At 37.0% G+C, this 20,681-nt stretch overlaps 2 protein-coding genes across 4 annotated transcripts; one reads left to right on the top strand and one right to left on the bottom strand.

Annotated features, from left to right (window-relative positions):
- The first annotated feature begins 3,788 nt into the window (after positions 1–3,788).
- Positions 3,789–16,203, top strand: LOC147407746 (RNA-binding (RRM/RBD/RNP motifs) family protein). 3 transcript variants are annotated; one of them, XM_086436475.1, is made up of 8 exons: positions 3,789–4,626; positions 4,841–4,964; positions 5,729–5,858; positions 7,525–7,561; positions 7,676–7,913; positions 8,206–8,265; positions 8,379–8,477; positions 9,059–9,461. In XM_086436475.1, the coding sequence occupies exons 1-6, from the start codon at positions 4,390–4,392 to the stop codon at positions 8,208–8,210; spliced, it is 771 nt and encodes a 256-aa protein (XP_086292601.1). In that variant the 5' UTR covers positions 3,789–4,389; the 3' UTR covers positions 8,211–8,265; positions 8,379–8,477; positions 9,059–9,461. The 3 variants fall into 3 exon arrangements, with proteins under 3 accessions (XP_086292601.1, XP_086292600.1, XP_086292598.1); XM_086436474.1 differs by lacking the exon at positions 9,059–9,461 and adding an exon at positions 16,070–16,203 and having other exon boundaries at positions 3,790–4,626; positions 8,138–8,265; XM_086436472.1 differs by having other exon boundaries at positions 3,790–4,626; positions 8,138–8,265.
- On the bottom strand, positions 10,158–20,400 carry LOC147407745 (brefeldin A-inhibited guanine nucleotide-exchange protein 1-like). Its single transcript, XM_086436471.1, has 11 exons — positions 19,054–20,400; positions 17,790–18,107; positions 17,197–17,527; positions 16,522–16,944; positions 15,977–16,269; positions 15,428–15,701; positions 14,756–15,261; positions 14,196–14,517; positions 13,435–13,774; positions 12,188–12,876; positions 10,158–11,151 (listed from the first exon to the last, which is right to left on the bottom strand). The coding sequence occupies exons 1-11, from the start codon at positions 20,073–20,075 to the stop codon at positions 10,537–10,539; spliced, it is 5,133 nt and encodes a 1,710-aa protein (XP_086292597.1). The 5' UTR covers positions 20,076–20,400; the 3' UTR covers positions 10,158–10,536.
- Positions 20,401–20,681: the final 281 nt, after the last annotated feature.

Below are 20,681 nucleotides of genomic sequence, written 5' to 3'. Positions count from 1 at the left end.
CATCTATTGTGGGTAGAGATGGTGATGAAATGGAGTTGGAACCCCATTTGGTTCCCCCACTTGTTCCAACATTGAAAGTGTGACTCAAAACCTAGCCACAACAGCTTGAAATTGGCTCCACACATCTGTCTTTTGGGGAGCCCAATATAATCATACCTTGATTAGGCCAGGCTTTCAATGTTTCAGAATGGGGACCACCTCCATACATATATATATATATAGTTCCTTAATGGTGAGATAATTAATTGAAGGCGGCCTTTTCTGTAATTTTGACCTTAAAAATAAAAATAAAAATATATCTAAATATATTTGTACATATTTTCCTTTTTAATGAAAGAAACCATCGATTCCGTCACAACCTCCATCATTCCTTGTGAGGGTCGCTTTCAAAAGTGTGCATAGGGCCTTGTGGACTTCATGGAATTGTTTAACTACTTTATAAAGTCATAAAGATACTCCACTATTTTTCTCTTGCTCAAGGCTGGCTATGTTTGAAGTTACAACTAAGGCCGTAAATATGATCAACATGGTACTTGTGCTTGTTAAATATATGTTTTTTTTTTTTTAACTATTACAACGAGAGAAGGGCGAGTCTTTTTAATACGATTTCACTTTAATAATTTTTTAAAAATTACAAAAAAATATACTATATTGCAAAATCCGTGTAAAGCTGGACCATCTATTTGAAATTTCCTAAGAGTCATGATAATCTGACATTTTTTTGTACGTTCGTTTCATAAAATCGTAGATCCTTTTCTTCAGGATACACAAGGATAAAGATTTATGGTCATGTGAATTGTCAAGTCAGAAAACGTATAAAAAAGAACGTCAGTTTATCACAATTAAACAACTTCTTTTTCACTATACAGTGAGAAATGATTGAGTATTATTAACTTAAATCCACATCAATTAAAATTTTAAATTACAAAAATGCATTTACAGTGTATTGAATTTGACAACACATTAAATTTAGACTATCTATTTGAAAATTTTGAAATAATTATAAATGTAATTCTAATCTTACATAAATACTATTTTTTTTTAACTCTTGTAAATGCACAAAATACTTTCGAGGAATTCCCAAGAAAATTGGACCCTAGAAAATTTGTATTTCTCTTCCCATCTCGCGGGCATCCAATATTGTTTAACACTAAAGAAGTTGACATCTTTTTATTTTAATTTGATTAAGATGTATTCTTCACATAGCACTTGAAAGAAACATGTGGCCCTTTCTTTGTTTGTGTTACTGCTGACATCATGGTTCTTATTTCAAGTATTTTCGACTCCAAAGTATCACTTTAAATTTCTAATTTTGCATTGACTTTGTCTTTCAAGTTTTGTCAATCAACAATTTGTTGTATGCAAGTAACGTACTAAATGTTCGGGATCAATAGACGCATGGAAAGGGAATTTATATGTTCACTCACAATCCTGATCATGTCCAAGTGAAATCCAAGGGTTACGATAAAAATAAAGAATCCCAAAAATATAGCACAAATCTCTAAGATAAAATTTCGACAGTTGGATTTAGCATTTACATGGTTGGTATTGTGTAAACATATGAGTTCACTTTCATGTATCTAGGGATCCCAACCCCATACAAAAACATATTTGTCTTTGATTATGAGTAATTATCTTGTAATTAACTATACCAAACATATACTAACTCAGAATCAACCCCTAATATAAAGCAATAATACTCGAGGAAGGCATAGTTAGGGTTGATCAATACCAAAATTTCGAAGACCAAAAATGCCCCCACATTTACATTTAACCTTATTATTATCAAGATGAATAAAAATACAGTCCTTCAACTCTTATAATCACGTTAGTTTTCTAAAATAACAAAAAATTCTTTTTTATCAAGTTCTATTCAAAATCGCCTTAGTTAATATTTTAAATTATAATATATTATTTATTAAATGATTCGAAATGATATAAAATTAGATTATCTATTGAAATTTTTAAAATAATTATAAAAAAATAATTAGGAATAAATCCTAATTTTTGTAATGCATGTGTATTTGCACATGCCACCTCCTAGTACTTCATAATGTCATTATATTCACTCAAGTTCTTTTATTATTTAATACCAATCACATTAACCATCATCTAGATACTTAGTAAGTAAAAAAAGATTGCCATCATAGCTACCCCTTAAGTATAAAATCAAATTAGTTTTCAAATTTGTATTACAATACTTTTTTAATTGTTCATTTGACATTTTCTTAACCCCCAAAATATACAATTATTCAATGACTAATGATAGACTTACGCTCTAAAACCTAACACTTTTTGTACGCTCCCTGACGTGGCAGTGATAGAGCCATGGATTTTTCCTTGTGTATCTCGAAGAAAAAAAATCTATGGTGGTGCATATAAAGAGCGTCAGATTATCACGACTCTTATTCAATGCAGTCCAATATTTGGCATACATGTTTATAGTTCTATTAAAAGATCTTAAAGTCATACATATCTTACCTTTCTTAAAATGATTTGTAATTTTAATATTGTAATTCTAGTGAAGTATTTGTGCCCTATAGTGTCCATTAAATGTCATTCTAGTCTTAAGTCTCTCATTAATTTACTATCCTCTTAAGGCATCTGAGTGCTTAGCATGATCCCAAAACAGGGAGGACGAGCGTACAGTGATTGCTTCCCAATCACATTGTATCATATCCTTCCTACAAGCTGGCAATTCTATTTATTACATATTTTTCTATCTACAAAGCATATATATTTTTTTAATAAGAGCTGATTTTGTAACTCAGTCTGACAGGGTAACTCAAAAACTCAATGACGTGGCAGGTGCAAGGACTGTTGATTTTTTCCCTCGGGATATACAATTACACATGTTTTATGGGGATGTATAGATGTGTATTCCGAGAGGAAAATTCTATGATTCTTGGAGAGTACACGTCAGTTGAATTTTTGAGTTACCCTGTCAGATTGAATTACAAAATCATTACACTTTTTTAATTTATATCTTTATAACATGTTATTTTAGAATACTAATTTCAAATCTAATAATTATATTTTTAAAATGATATATTTTTTCTTAAGGCACACCACTAGTTGAAAAGGACATTCAAATAATTCCTACCAAAGAGGTTAACTCCCTTGTGAAACAAAAACTTTGAAACAGTTTTTTTTTATAATAAATATAAATATTTTAATAAATTGGGAAAGAAAATATAAAGAGGAGACCTACACATGAACACTGTCCAAAAGGCAAAAAAAAACAAAATACCAAAACTCCATATATCTCTTTATTCTCTCAACAATCAAAAATAATTTTATAAATTCCTCAAAGAAAGTCCCCTTTGAAATCTTTCTAAATAGAAAAATCCTTTAGGTCTAAAGAGCATGGTGGACAAAATCCAAGAGCACTAAATAAAAAGATTTGACCAAGAGTTTACCACTTCAATTCATTTATCCTCTATCTTTGAGAAAATAAGATAATTCAAAAAATATTCCATCAGACAAACTATCGTGTCCTTGCGAAATTATTGAATGTTTGAAATGTTTTCTTTAAATCTTAGACTTTGCAATTTTATTTTACAATTTCTAGTGCATAATCAAACAAAGACCCACTCATCTTATTTCATTTTAAGTGAATCCCTAAAGATTAGAGCAAATGAAATGGTTAAGAAAATGAGGCAAAGAAAAAGTGGGTGAAAAAAAGGAACTTAAAAAACCACAAAATATTTATTATTGAAAAACTTAAATAAAAAAAAATTTTAAAGGGGGAAATTAGGGTTTAGTATAAAAAAAAAAAAGAGGGATTAGAATTAGAAATAGAGAGGGTGGGAAAGGGTCCACGGCCCCAATGACACCCTGGCCTGTATGCTTTGTTTGAGAATCGTGAGAGGTTTTATAATTTTTATTTCTCTTGCACTCCTGTGAAAAAATGATGACTCTCTTCCATTTCTCTCTTCTAAGAAAAAAAAATTCCATCTTTTTTGTCTGCTAATCTCTTCTTGATTCTTATACAGCTATTGTTGATCAGCTTTTTCTTTAAAACCCATGTTAGATTCCAGCAAATTTCACCAGACTCAATCTCCCTTTTGACCCAATTTGTCCTCAAATTTAGGGTTTTTATAGGGTTTCTCCTTAAAATATGATCACTGTGGTTTACTTGATCGACTAATAATATCCACCTTGTATCATCGAATTTGATCCAGCTTTTTGCAGAATTAGGTTCCCTTTTCTTCGAATTCCACAACTTTTTACCTTGTTTCAATAAAATCTAGGGTTTTCTAGGCTAAGGTGAGGCCTAGGGTTTATTGGGTCGACTATAGCGTCACTCGATCTATTTGAATTTGATCAAGTTTTAGTGGAATCTTCTTTCTGGCTTTTCTGAATTAGGATCTCTTTTGCTGGAATCTCATGGCTTATCAATCGATTCCGGGTCCTGGTTCAGGATCAGGATCGAGTTCCAATTCTGGGTTTCAATTCTTGAATTCTCCTTTTGGAGATACTACCTATACAAAGGTCTTTGTTGGGGGATTGGCCTGGGAGACACAGAGCGAGGCACTGCATCGTCACTTCGAGCAATTTGGAGAAATCCTCGAGGCAGTTGTGATCACTGATAGGAACACCGGGAGATCAAAAGGCTATGGTTTTGTGAGTATTTGTTTTTTTTGTTTGTTTTTGGATCCCTAGTTTCTTTCAAAACTAATATTGTATGCAATTACATTAAGAAAAAGAACAGAACCAACAACACAAAAAAAAAAACAAATTTGTGGTTGCAACCTTGCAGATTGCACTTTTATTTTGTGTTATTGATTATGGGGATGACTTGGTTTACTTGGGGTCTGATTTGTATGGAGGGTTTTAGGTGACTTTTCGTGATCCCGATGCTGCAAGGAGGGCTTGTGCTGATCCAAGTCCTGTTATTGACGGTAGGCGTGCAAATTGCAATTTGGCTTCACTTGGACGGCCTCGACCACCTCCACCTTATGGTATCTTTTCAGATCCTTTAATTCTTTTAATTCAGGATTTACATGTGTGGGGTTCCATTGTAATCATGTTTCCATATTGAGGTTTTCCATTTGATTAAGTATACTAAGTTGAACTCGAACTTGTCACAAATCACAATGCTTTTTGTACGGAAACAAAATCATGATTGAATTGTGTGATCAATGTTTGATTTCTACACAATCAAAAACTATTGATTGAGTCTCTCGATCCTTCCTGTTGATTTCAGATCCTTTAATTTTTCATCTATTGAAGAATTGAAAAATATATAGGACTCATTACCAAAGTATGTAATCCTTATCTGTTTCTGAAACCACACCACACCGAAGCTTATGCGTTCTATCAACGTTTCTGTGAGGTCTTGCGTCCATACCATAATTAACGTCCTTGTGTAGTCGTTTTTGTTATCAAAGCGGTACCATCATTGATGGATTTGAACCTCCCACAAATGGACCACATTTATGGCCGGTCTTCAAGAGTCTACCTATGTGTGCCTTATACTTCCTTGTTTGTATGTTATCTTTCCTATTAAAGATATAACCTGTCTCTTTTCCTTTTCATGGTCCACTGTTTGATTAGATTTATGGCAGTGTTGGTGATCAAAGTCCTTGTTTTCCTGCAGAAAATGAATTGGAATATTGAAAAAAAATTTAGGTTATATTTTCTGTTGTTTCATCTCCGGCCTTTTCCATCCCTATGAATTTCTTGATACTGATATATTTTGCTATTTTAATTTTGCTTCCTATAGGACGTCTGCGGGCAGTAACCCCCTACTTTGGAAGTGTGCAAGGCCCCGGCGGAGCGTATGTTGGAAGCCCCACTTACCACCAACCAGTTTCTTACAGTTACCAACAAGGATATGGATATCCTCCATATGGGTGAGTTGTGCTTCCTTGAGCATATGGTCTCATGTGATGTTCCAAAACTCACTAATATAGAGGAGAACCAAATACAAGGAGGCCGAGAAGGCCTCAAAAGAACAACAAGGAAAAGAAACAAACAAAAACACTAATTACATAAAGAGTCCCATCTAAAAATAAAATCATCAAAAGAAATCCCTGCGAACTCTATGTTTTGCTTAGACCATAGGTATAAAAAACCTGCATGAGAGCTTCTGATCTTGTCGTTAAACACCCTGTTATTTCTCTCAATCCAAATCCCCTAAGTACTTGAGACCTATTTGAACTGGCTTCATTTGTCTGGGTCCCGAGTACCAATTAGTGCAAAAATGAAGAACAATTGAGTCAAGTATCAAAATTGGCTACCCTTTCTAAGGGTTTTGCGTTGACCTGCTTCTTGATGTAGTAACCAAACAATTTAATTTGATCCCTGACAATTGACATGTGTCCATAACTTCGAATTTAAGTTTAAATATTGTACACATCGTCTATCTATATTGGGTTGTTGACGAACCAACTAATGTAACCTTGATGAGTTGAACTTCGAAATGGAAGCAACATACTCATAAGCTTTAGGTAACACCTAAGCGATGGAGATCTCTCAGGTGGGGAGACACTTGGGCAAAGGCTTCGCAATAAGTTATTTACCTATTTAATTTAATTTTTTTATTATTTATAGAAGTTAAAAATATGAATAATATTTATTTACCTACATTCATAGAATTAGGTTGTCCGTATAATTAGAGTTGGATAGTCTAAGTGAAGGTCTGTTGTTTTATTATGTGAAAAATGCATTCTAATCAAACTAAAAGGAAAAAAAAAGGGCAATAAGAACAGGTATGTTTTATGGAGCTGAAGTTGGGAAACAAATAAACAACATGTTCATAGATTGAGTGTTGCAAATGTAAGGATGTTAAAATGGATGAGTGCCACAACTAGGAAATATCAAATTATAAATGGATATATTGGTGAAAATGTAAGCAGCTTTGTGTGTGTGTGTGTGTGTGTGTGTGTGGGTATGTTAGATTTGAAACCCATGACTCCAAAGTTATATTACAATATGTCAACCAACTAAGATATGGGTCTAAGCCCCCGCCGCCCGCCCGCCCCTTTTCTTTTTTTTAAGAAAATAAAAGAGGGGTGTGACACAAGGCTCCCAAACTTAATAGAAGCTAAAGTAAAGTTCATGGGAAACACTCCCCTACAACTTGAAATGGCTAAACACTACTATTAATTCTTCCAACCTCGATAGTGAAAAGCTGAGGACTAAACAGAGTGGTAGATCTATGAAGATTAATCCCCCCAACAATAATACGAGAAGATGAACTAACTCTTAATTCCAAAATAACAAATCCACGGAATTCTTGGAAATATGTCAAAATTTATTATGCTTAGGTAATGACAAGCAACCGCTGTCAAAAATAAACAAGATGGCCTATTGATTAGACCGTCCTATTCCATGAGCATGTGAGCGACATGTACAATAGGGAAAACTGAATCATTATTATATAATGGCTACATGTATTGGCAATATGCTCTTGAGCCCACAACCTCAAAGTCGCATTCTCTCTGTATGACCCGTTGTCTCTCTAATGCACACAAACAATATATTCTTAAGGAATGCAATGGTTTTCTTTTCTTTCAGGTACACAACATATGGACCTGAATACGTCTATCCACAGGTTCAGAACTCTGAAATCACTATCAATTTGAACTTCACTTTTTATTAGGGAAAGAAAGTGTGGGTTATCCTTACAAATACTTGCAATTTTTGTGTCTTATCTTCTTTGTTGCAGAGTGTCTACAGTCCCTACGTGGGTCAGCAATACCTTCAGCTATACGGGGTTCCTGGGACAGTTAACTCGGGTGTTTACCCATTTGGGCAATTGCGTCAACCTCTTCCTGGCAATCATGGCTATACGGCAGTCCATGGTTATGCAATGCCAGGTCATCAAATAGTGCAATTTCCTGGGCCCAATGTCAATGGCGGAACGGCAGCACCTATTCCCTCCATTCAAGCACCATATCCTACAGGCAAATATTTCCTCATAGAAATTATTTGTTTGCTCAATAAGTTGATCCGGTTTGTGTTTGTATCTTCCAAACCCAATAGCCTGCCACGTGCTATCACACCACATTGTTGATATGAAAGGCATGATTATTACTATGATACATACATGAATAGGATTTCCTTGAAAAACATTTCAGCCTACTACATGTCTAGGATCCTAATTAGGTTAGTTCCATGGATTTAACAGTCGTAGCGGCACCAGTTCCAGCACAAGCACAGTTTATAGTTCCTGCTCATTCTCCTAAGTTCACGCAGGGTAGCGGTTCAGACCAAACCACGGGTTGAGGGATATATTGAGATGAATCACATCTTGAGGTAGAAAATGCTATTTTGTTTCTCCATTGGTTGCTTGGAGTACTTGATTTTAATTGGAGACCATCATGTTTATGTTTCTTTCACAAGTACCATTGTCTTAATGTTCATTGCAGGCATCCTTAGATTGCAGCAGGACTAAGAGCGGCAGTTCTGCTACTTGAGTGGCAGGCTTCAAATCTAGCCTTGCAAGTTGTCATCTTCGCATTCTAGAGGTAAAATGCGATTTTCCCATCTAATAAATGATGTTTGCAAGCATTTTAAACTTTTTACCCAGTAGTTCATTAAGCCAGGTTTCAAAAAAAAAAAAAAAAAGGATGTATGGGTATCAAGTTGGCAGACTCAGGTGGTCTCCCAGCGAGGTAGTGGTCTCCGAGGAGACGTGACCACCATTACCAAATGCACAATGTTGGAAGGCTGCAGCGACTCAATTGGGTGATCCTTAGAATCCAATATTCCAAATTCTTGTCAATTATCAGGAAAGAAAGTGACAGAGGATTGAGATCGGATTGGATTCTTTGGATCATTCGGGTTGGGTTAATTGTGTTGGTCCATGAGATATATGAGTCATCAAATAATTTTTTGTGAAACTTATACCATGTGAGCCATTTAATGGGACTGCCAGACAGGAGGTATAAACCATTCCTGTAAGAACCTGTATTCCTGTTTTATCAAGATGGAGAAAATATGGGAACCCCACCTTCCTCAGTATTTATGAATTCTGACATCATGTAGCATTAGTTTGAAGTGTTCATGCCATGGAATTTGTGAATAAGATTATTTTATGTTGTTGCAGGTCATCCATAGTCATGGTCGCCAGAGATACCACAAAGTCAGATGTCTAAGTTGCTCCAAATCTCGGAGCCAAAATCAGGGAAGAGCAAGGGTTGCTCTTCTGTTGTCGTAGTGTCTGTAAAAACCTCGTGTGCTGCCAGAACCTGATGCGACTGGCAGTTTACGGCTTTTATGGGATGTGCTGGAAGCTGGTTTCCAGCATGTAGGTAGAACTCAAACCGAGTAAATTCAAGTGTAGAATCAAAATATGATTCTGAAGGGCCTAGACCCAGAATTTGGGTTGCTGGAGTCTCTGGCCCTCCCCGTGTTTATGTGGTTCCTGGGATGGTGGGTCTTGCATTTTTCTTCGACTAATATTGTGCATACAGCAACAGTGAATGGTCATGGGTTAATGATTGTGTTCAGTAATTTTTCTTTATATTCTGAAAACAGTGGGTCCACTAGTGACGTTGACACATGAAAGACGTGATGTATTTAAAAAAAAAAAAAAAAAACGATTTTCCTAATATAATGACTACTGCAGTGTTTGAGGGAATGATGAACTTTCTAGTAATCCCTCATATTGGAAGAGCACACACCTATATTATTCCGATGGATGACCAAGGATTTTGTTTGGATTGTCAAGATCCTGTATTTTGCCTGGAAATAAGAGAAAAGGCCACATTTTTCACTTGTTTAGTGCTTCTTACCCATTTAGGTTTTTTTTTTTTTTTTGTCATTTTTATGTGGTCCATCTGAATTTTCTTTTTTCTTTTAACTTTTAATATCAAGATCATTACAAGTTATCTTGATCATGGGAGCTCTCCTATCTGTTCTGTTCTGTTTTATGCCATCAACTTCTCGATGTTGTATCAGAATACGTTAAAAGATGATTTAGACACAAACAAAAAGAACAAATGGCAATAAGGAAGAGGGGAGAAAGGATCTAAAATAACAAAATGGAGGCCAAAAATCATATGGATGAACACAATAAGAAAATATTTTAAGAATATGCCTTGATTTAAGCTTTTGTCCAAGATAGATAATAGAACATTTAGCAGATTTAATATTTGGAATAATGAATTGTGATGGCTGATGATGATTATGCTAACACATTCTCATACTAAATATAATAATTGAATTGAATATTTAAACAAGACCATACCTTTGCACTGTATAAGTTGTACACATTGTATGTTATACAGCGCAGCATAGTGGGCACAATCTTGGTCAGAAGTTACTACACCCCTATGTAATAATCTTTTTTTCTCCCCAAAGGTTAATGGTAGTTGATGGAAGCCATGTCTCCAGGTCAGACTATTGATGGTCTCTGGTTCTTGAGCTGCAGCTCTGGCAAGATGCAAAATTTCTTGGCATCTCTCGATGTATAGTCAATTTCCTGTGTCAAGAAACCCAGTTACCGCCTCCACTTATTCTACGAAAAATGTTGCATCATTCACATAATACTCTAGCCAGGGCAATTACACCATTGGTTAAATATCACAAGTTCACTACCGCTGGACCAATATATGACTCAAACATGTTCCTTAGCTCATGCTGCACTTCACCAGAGCAGTGCTCACTTCTCACAAGGTCCACCAACAATGGGAAAAAATGAGGCACATAATTCCTAAAGGAGTTACTTTCCAAACCACACAATGCCTGTAACGCTAACACTACTAATGGAGTTCGAGCTGCCAGCTCTTCCTTCTTTAGTGAATCTAACGGAAGTACCCAGTGTAGCGCCCGCTGGTGGTTACCCAATCGCTGCAGTGAGGATCTAGTTTCTGCACAGTTCAAGTATATCTGTATTATTTTTCCACATACTTCTACTAGTTGGGGTTCTACATTCTTCACTTCAGATGGAGATGCATAGTCTGAGAGCAAACTTTGCAAGAAATTGAGGTAATTCTGGTAGGACTCGTTTTCAAAGTGAACCATGGGTGGATCCGAAACCTTGAGGATGGTGCACACTTTCTGTAGCTTCAGCTGTAAGGTGGTTTCAGAGTTCAGTTCATGAGCATGAGATGCAACAGATGAAAAGATTTCCACAAGGATTGCAATATTAGCTGCTGATAAGGAATTTTGATGTTTTTTATACAGCTCGGATATGACCTGCAAAAAAGAAGAATCCACTGCTCAGTCAATGTCAAGTAAGTTTGCTACACAAGGAAAATAATTACATGTAGAAACTCCATTAGCTTCATAAGTTAATGATCTCCATTAGCTTCATAAGCTAATGACCTCCATTAATTAATGAGATTTTCCATAGATAATAATGAATGGTGATGAGAAGCGGGGTAAGGGAAGAGATTAAATACTTGGGCACAAAAAACAATATCAAAACAAATTCAAGGATGACCCCTAGTTTCTATTCTCAAGCCCATATCATATAGTAACACATGAACTCCAAAGCCGAGCTTCATGCGAGCAACTAAACGTGAAAATGCAATCACAGTTCCACCACCAAGAATGGTGGGATCGCTGGCATTTGAATCTGCAAGATCATTACTCAACCCACACCCCACACAAAAAAAGGCAAGACCAATCGATACAGTTGCTAGTAACCTATTACATTCGGTCTCACATAAAATTAAATCTCATTGCACTTCTAAAGAACCTCCCATCCAGGCAAAGACTGAGTTCGTAACTCTACTTACGGTAAGACTTCTGAGCACATCCATACCTTGCAGAGTTATGGTAGTTGGAATGATGGTGTTCAAGAATTTAGTGTTTCAGCTGTTGAAAATAGTTGGCCATGAAAAATGGGATAATTTACAAACCTAGCATGTGAAATGATATTTATACGACCTTGGGTTCACAAGACTATAGTTTCATCTTGTGTGAAGAAACAAGTGGTGACGGACCCTGGTCCCACTCAGAAACTCGAAATACAACATTTGATAGGTCCCCCTCAGAAAATTCCCGAGAAAAAAATTGGTCAGGTTGAACAAAGCTAATGACACAATGTCCTTCGGACTGTCAAAAAAATTGAACAATCCAAAATTGGAATTTTACTTGGGCAGTTACGATCAGCTGATAGGGAAATTCTCCACCCCCCCCCCCCCCCCCCCAACCCCCACCCCCACGTGTGAGCGGATATGAACTCACGAATTATAAGAAGCATGGCTTGAGAGAGAGAGAGGACCACCTGTTTTATCAGGAGCTGCACTGTAATATGACTCTTCATTCTAGAAACTACATATGCTGCAGTTTGCAGACTACCATCACCAAGATCGTCATGATTGGTGAACCCATGATCTGAAAATAATTCTGATTCTGCATCTGCTTGAGGAACATCAGGTACCTCAATGCTATCCATTATTCTAACAACCTTTAAAAATCCTGGAAAAGTTGAAACAACTGCTTCTTTCAAGGCCTGAAAGATCTCTTTCCATTCATCTTCCAAAAGCCTGCTTCCCAAGCTACCTACCAAACGCACCAATACTGCAACCCCGGTGCTAGCAGAACTCTGACCATGACTGCTTATGAAACCTGTGAGTACTGATACAACACCTGGTAGCTGAGACCGCACCACATCAAAGAAAGTAACATATAGGTCCACGACACACTGTAAGGACAACATACACGTTTCAGAACTCCACCAATTTCCCTCCAGTTGTTGGGATTTGGAACCTGGCGAGAACTGATCATCATTTATATCATGTATTTCTGTTCGGTCCAGGGTGTTAGTGAATATGGGGAACACAACAGACTTGAATGTACTAATCCAAAAGCGACGTGTGAAAAGATGCCCATGATCCTTTAGAATGTTAAAAAGCACTTCCAGAGCACTCTTTCTGATGGCTGGTCTGGGATCAGATGTTAATTTTGACAATCCTGAAAGAAAGAAAAAAAGATATTTGATAAGAGAGATCCAGTAGGAAAAAACCTGAGGAAATCAAAGGTGCTTGGGTAGGCAATTAGGACGGCCTACCAACAGAATATCAGTACATGTTGCAGATAAGCAACGAAGTGTGTTGGGGGGGGGGGGGGGGGGGGGGCTCACCATTCCGTGGCATCCACCCAGGAAATATCTTATGCCCAAAATAAACTTGATCAGATGATTGTAACCATCCAACCAACGGAATTATATTAAGCAATCAGAAGAAACCAATACACCAAAACCACCTAGGTGTTGGTGGTAAAGCCAATATCTCTTCTGGGTCTAACAAGCACAAGGAAAAGTGTAGAGGAAAAAAAAAGTCCATGGATGGTAATGCTCATACACTAAGTTAATTTTCAAAGTCAAAAATCTCTTAGGAAACCACCGATAAAATGGTGGATACTGCCACTTGGCATACCGACTGGGACTCTGTTGGGGGTCATTGCAGTCTGACCAAGTTACCTAATATTTCTGAAATAATATTTTGCTTAGAAACTGAATTTGGAAGTTACCTGTGAGCAAAGGAACCCAAAAGTACACATGATCATCTTTATCAGTGAAAGTATGTCCATCTGAAGCATCTTCATAACCTTTTTTGCTCTTCTCATAGCAAACCAGCCCACCATCGGCAAGTTTTCTGGCACATAATCGGATGAATGCAATGGCATTGAGGTTAATATCATTGTTAAATCCACTATTCGTGAAGGTAAGGAGACATCTAACACAATCCGTGAAAGTTGTAGTCTCCGTCTCAGTTGTGTATGGGAAATAATCTCGAATGATTTTCTCCATGGTCTCAAAAGCCAATAAGACAATATTCTTTCGCTCATCAGTTGCAGCGGTGGTAAAAACCTAAGAATGAAACCAGTATCATGTGAGCAACCAGATGTCCAAAAGGTTCAACTTGCTCCATTCTCTAACATCCACATTTTAAAAAGAAGGCAGGTTATTGAGTCCTGCTGGATTGACCTCAATTCACACTTGGCTGACGTGGAGATGCACACACAGCCATTGATGCTTTTCACTCATATCTCGATGAAAAGCATCAATGCTTCTGTACAAACCTCCATGTCAACAAAGTGTGAATTGAGGTCACTCCAGCATTTTCCAATCAGCTAATGACCCAAATACTCCTAGTTTTTAAATCAAGTCCACAACTTGACCAATCCACAAAGTCGTTCACAAGAATCAAGCTTCATAGCTGAGCAAGTTGAGTTCATGAAATAAGTCTTTCAATCTCTGAAAAAATGCACGGTTGAAAACCTCAACATACCGCAAAAACACTTTTCCAACCGGATTTCAAAGTATTGACACGGCTGAGGACCATCTGTGAGACACAGCGAACAATTAATTCTCTTATTTCTGCAGAGCTGGCTTTTTGCATAACAAGCACAAAAGGTCTCAGAAATTCACTCTGGAAATTGTAATTTGCCAGCTCCTCACGCTCTAAGAACTTCATAGCCAGCTGTCGCAATGAATCCATCACATATATCGCTACTGAGAGATTTTTTAAAAACCCAACTGACACAAAGAAATCAGAGAGAACATTCCATATGTGAGACCACACCAATCTGATGCGATTCATGTTGTAATGCCTGCAGATACAAACAGAAGTCTCGGTGTGATAATAAAATTCAGCCCACATTTTTTTGGTCCTAACCAAATGTCAACAAACTCTCTTTCTAAGCAACTTTTCTCATGGATATCCTTGGGAGATTCATCAGTCCTTGGTTCTCCTTGCGAAAAACTTAAAAAGGAAACATTGCGGAGGTATATAGTAAAAATATTAGGGATGTTAGAAGTTTCATTAATTTATAAAAAAGTTTATCTTACGTAATTTCAACCACTTTTGTAAGGCTGAAAATGCGAGGATCTGTTGGAGACTGCAACTCTACCATGGAAACTTTGCAAAGGGCCATCACAAAAGCCACTATCGCCTTGCTGTTCAACTTTGGGCTATGAGCAAATATGTTGTTCAGCTCGAAATTCCCTATCTGATCAAGAAGATTCAAATTGGAAATAAAAGTATTAATCTGTTCTGGAGTTACCGGCCCTGAGGCATTAACTCCAAAAGTAGCACTATCATAAGAACCCCCCCGAACTACAGCCATTACAGCTGGGTTTTGGAGAGCATTCCCTTTTTTCCTTAGAGATGGAAAACCTGTGGACTTCAATGTTTTCTCTTCTGCTTGAGAGTGTGGTATTGTGAAAGAGGAAATTTCAGATGGTGTACCCTCTCCCAAGATTTGCAGGTGCTCAAACCGAGAGATACATGTTAAGATGTGCTCCCAGGCTTCTTGAAGATAATTACCATCTTCAATGGCAATTGATATTATTGCCTATTAAAAGAAAATATATATACATATCAGTGAAAGTAGATAGAAATGAGGAATACTAGGGAAAGTCGAAGCAAGTTGTAGGTGACACCTCAGTGAGGTAGTAAAGTCCGTGAGTACTAATACCACATACCTGGGATCAAAACCCCACCTTCAATTGAATGCTTACCTTAACAGCATCAACATTCTTTTGCTTCATATCTACAGCACAATGGAGGTATGTAAACTTGGCCATGGATGTAACAAAAGCGTCCCGATGTGTCTGCATGCCCATCACTGCAGTAACATGCACAGCATGTCTGAAGCCTTGTAAACATTGTGACGTGACTACCTTGTCATCACTCTGGTCAAGAGTCACACTGAATGCTGCCAGCATTGGAGCCCAGCAAACCTCCACCATAAACCTCAGTATTGCTGCATCTGTGATGGTATAGTAGACAGACCTGCAATTTAAAAAAGAATGTACTTCACAAGAAAGATCCAGAATAAGAATGGTCTATCAATGACACAGTGATACTGGTAGTAGATACACAGGATAAAGGTTGATCTAATAGATGGCTACGATCATCCAGCTGAGATTGGCTTCGAAGATCTCATAGGTGGAACAATAGAATTGTGGGTGCCACCCCACTACTTATGCACCACATGTCATTTTCCATTGTTAGACCATGTACTGCAAAAGAAAATCAACCTTTGCATATGGTATAAGTTAGCTTACTCTGATTTCCCAGTCTTTGCTTTAAACTGCTCTTGAATGTGCCTAATCAGAACACCATCTGCACCTAACGGTTTTTCTTCATCTTGCTTCCAGGTGACCAGATTGACTATGCCTTCCAGACCCAACAGCTTATTCAAGCAGTTTGCCTGCTTGTTCTGTGGAGCAGAAGAATCAGCATTCATCTTTATTTCATTCTTCACAATCTGATCATATAGGGTGCCCAGAAATTCTTCAGGTAAATCTTTCCCATTGTCTATTCCTCGGTTCTTCCGAATGAAGTCAGCCTTAGTCATCTAACAAGACCAACCCAATGCAAACAGGAAGTCATTATAGAATTCAAACTTAATTATGCATAAGATGTATAAAAAATATCTCCAACATTTATACTATGTTGAATTAATTATCTATAATTTCTATTTCATACATATTTTCTTCATTTTTGTCTTCCCCAATAGAAAACCAAAAAGAACAGAAACAAATAACTGTTTTCCAAGATTAGTGACTTTGTTCAAAATGTAAAATAGGAACAATTTAATCAAGATCACCTTGTCTTTTACTATGATATTATGTGCGTCCATGTTGAGCATTATCACAGAATAAGCAAGAACGTAAGCAGTATTCGCACTTGTGAAAGAATTTGGGTTGCATTTACAATAGCGCCCAACAAACTTTTCCATGATGCGGTCAATCTTATGTGCTTCCCCTGGCAATCTGAAGCCCCGTAGGAAAACTATAATGGATTCACCAAAATTCATCCCTTCAAAATTAAATAAATCCACATATGCGTACATAACTTTCAAAGAGAATTCCTCCCTTTCACCCAAATAGTCTCCAATCATGGTTGCATTCAAGCCAGTAGTGTTTTTTAGAAATGAAGCAACTTCTTCTGGAGAACCACTAAGTTCCTTGGCGCTTATTAGAAAATTGATGCCTTCGGAAGGTTTTTGATTGAATAATGAAATTCCTTTCTGTGGTTAAGACATACAATTGTCACAACAAATAGCAGAGGGGTCAATTCCCAATTAAAATTCAATAAACATAGAATATTAAGACAGTAAATACTAAAGTAGAGATCAAGTTGGAGAAATATAATAAATTCTCATCAAAATGCAACCTCATGCATTGAGGATTGCGTGCAACATGTATGTTAGAAATGGAGTATCTCTATAATATAACAATCTCGAAACTATCATGGCATATCTCTTCAACCAATACCTGACCTGAAATTCAATTTTAAAGGCATTGTGTTGCTCAGGTGTGGCAGCGTCTGATATTTCAGAATTTGCTTCACAATGCAGCTCATAGTCAAGGCTAGCTCCTTCTCCATGAAGTGTGATGTGATTCTCTGTTGATACATCACTTTCAAGACTCTTCAATGGATATAGATCTCCAATTTGCAACTGTTGGTCCATCCAAGCTCCCATTGATTTAATGATACCAACCAAGCACTTAACAGATTCAAGCCGGAAAGTTGTATCTTGGGCTGGAGACAATGTTGTGGTAGAACCAGGGGGGGGACCTACAGCAGTCTTTACAAGTCCATTGACAATCCTGCAAATATCTGATGGAATTAAAGGGGTTTTAATACTTTTTATTAAAAAACAACTACAAGAAATGATAGTGTGAAATGCCATGGCCAAAAAATTAGATTGTTTGGATTGACTTGTTAAGCTGGGCAGCTATGTCGTGGTTGGACAGATAACAGGCAATTATTCATTTAATAAATGGTGTCTAAGGAGGTACTTGTTAAATTCAATTTTTTCACAGGAGCCTAGTGAAATTGTAAATAAAATGTAAGCTAGGAGGATAATACCTTTCAAAAATATTTGGTGCATCCACATCACAGTCATAGTTCACAAAAATGTCAACAATGACCTGTGAGTCCTGAAAGATCTTCTCCAGCAAGTTGAGAACTGTCAGTTTATGAAGAAAACTAGGCTGAATCACATTTTCGAGGGCTCGGAGAACAATCATGGGAAAGAACATTTTGATTTCTGCCTTTAATCCTGATCTGAACTTTGATAACAAACTCATGAAAACAGAACATAGAAGCTGGAAAATGTTCATAACAGGCAATGGACTATTCTTCATCAATGATGAGCACAGATACTGCTTGATAGCACTGAGAAACCTGCACTGGAACAAGAACATTAAAAATTATTTACATATCAAAAGTACAAGGATAGAGAAACATATTTGATTTAATAATAAAATGAAGATGGGGAGACAGGGAGAGAGACACACAACAGCAGAATGATCTAGGCAGACTATTTTTCCAAAGATGTTAATTTTTGTGATCAATGGACCAGGAGCATGGTATTCTGTCATCCCACCCAATACTTTAGGAATCTCTCTTCAGATGTCTTTCCAACAAATTTGCAGATTAACGGAGAAATCCAATCAAATTTTGACTAATCAAGGTGAGATCAGGAAGTTAGATTCCTCATTAGATAAGTACTCTACAATGAGATACCAAATTACCTCTTCCTTGATGACGACATCACCCATTTTGAGGTGAGTATGGGTTTCTTTCTAGCATTAGCTATGCCATGGAAAATCTTTGAATTTATATCACCCCTTTTTAGCCATTTTAGTCTAGATTTTTGTCTTCATTATTACCTCTGAAACATCAATTCCTTCACATACAACCTGCTAAGAAAATTCTTTACTTCATTTCCTTAATTCTTTCTTCAAAGCTTTAAGTTTCTTGTGAAATATGCATCTGGCTTTACCAGCAAATTGCTAATCCATTAACAATAGAAATGGTTTTCATCCCATGCTCCTTCTAAAAGATAATTATGGTCAAGTTCAAACAAAATGGTGAATATACGAATGGTTCTGTACTAATCAACAGTGATTCTTCAAAATATTTGAACGAGATTTTTGTGATCACACTTCTTGGTATTCATTTACAAAAATTACATTTTTTTTTCTTCTAAAATACCAAAGAATTGAGGTAAGCTATTGGAAATATTGTTATTTCAAATTTGAATAAAACAATGTTAGCGTAGGGTGCAGTAAACTAGTGCACAATGTCAAGATTCTAGAACTTGGTAATTAGCATAGAAATGACTTGCCTATCATTTGTTAGCCAAATTGGACCAGCGTTCTCCATCACAACCTTTAGCAGCTTTAGAGACAAAACTTTGCCTTTCAAGAGAAGATGGTCCTCGGAATTTTCTTGCTTCATTGAAAATTTGCACAAGTTCTTGAAAAGAAGGAACCCATCTTCCCTGATCTTACTGTCACCACCAGATTGATCACCCCCTTCATTCACCTCTCTCATGGACTCTGAAACATCACCATTTCTCAATTCTACTTCCACACTTGACAATGGTTTCAAATTTGGGGCCTTTTCGCTGCCCTCCATAACCTCATTGATGAATTTCTGAACAAATTGAACCAAGTTCCCATCATTCAAATTCTTATCAGACAGCTCTAACAATTCACCAACAGAAACCGCCCGAACCTTCACCTCCATCAAATCTTCCTCAACCCTCTTAAAAACAATTGTCAAAATCTGAGCGAGAATCGCTTTCGCGCAGATCTGATTGGTGACACTCGGGCTGCTAAGATACACATTGTAGCAGGTTTTAACAATGTGAACCAACAAATCTCCCCGAATTAACACACACGGTGATCGAATTACAAAAATCAAAACCTTCAGCATCTCAAGCTCAATCTCCTCATCACCAACCCCACCACATTTGCATAAGGAAACAATGAGGCGAGATTCGATGGAGGGACTGTCGTCTTCTCCTGGGAGATCGATCTCACCATGGATTAAGCCATGTGAGAATAATTTAAGAACACATTCAAGAACGATCTCAACAACCTTAACAGAGGCTGAATCAATCGCAAGGATTAGAGGCTGAAGAACAGATTCTGCATCGAAACGAGAAAATCCATATAAAGGAGAATTGGAGATGAGATTGGGAGAATCAGTGAGGATCCCGAGCTTATCGAGAGCAGATTTGCAGGAGGAGACGAGGCGAGAGTTGCTTCGCCAAGCAACATTTTTGATGATTTTGTCGAGTAAAGGACCGAGAATGCGACCAGAGCGAGAAGTGCCGCCTAGGGTTTGTGAAGAGGAAGACATTAGATTGAGAGAGAGATTAGATGTAATTGAGAAGAATTAGAAAAGGATTTAGATTTTCAGAGATCTAGTGAGAGGAGAGGAGAAACGAATGCATTGCAGCCATGAAAATGTATAGAGAGAGAGAGAGAGAGAGAAAGAGAGGGAGAGAGAGAATAATTAGGGTTAGGGTTTCAGAAGTGCAGTTTTTCCAAGTTTGAGAGGGGAGGCAGCCATGAAAATGCAGTAAGAAGGTTTGTCGATCTGACTTCGTCATCCTCAGACTCAGTAATGGACATTATGTTGCATGGATGAGGAAATTTGAGAGGATTTTTTTTCTTTATTTATTTTATTTATTCTTTTATTAGAAACTTTAGGTTGGTACCGTACTGATTTTCCGTACCAATCATGTTGTCTTATATGAATGATGAAAGATCTTAATTTGGAATGATCGATTGGAAGGTTGCATAACTTGACAGGAAATCAGATACTTCATATTATTTTGAACCACTAAATATAAATATGAGAGTTTCTATTCCCACACCAACTTTTACTGAAATCATTTCAAAATCTGTTCTAATTCTTTGGTGAACTTGGTATGACTAGGGGTGTCAATGGGTTGGTATCAAT

Source organism: Akebia trifoliata, chromosome 3 (genome assembly GCF_017979445.1).
Source record: "Akebia trifoliata isolate Shusen 1 chromosome 3, ASM1797944v1, whole genome shotgun sequence".
Classification (NCBI taxonomy): Eukaryota; Viridiplantae; Streptophyta; class Magnoliopsida; order Ranunculales; family Lardizabalaceae; genus Akebia; species Akebia trifoliata.
The sequence above is the reverse complement of the archived record's forward strand: the minus strand, read 5'-3'. Positions and strand labels throughout refer to the sequence as shown.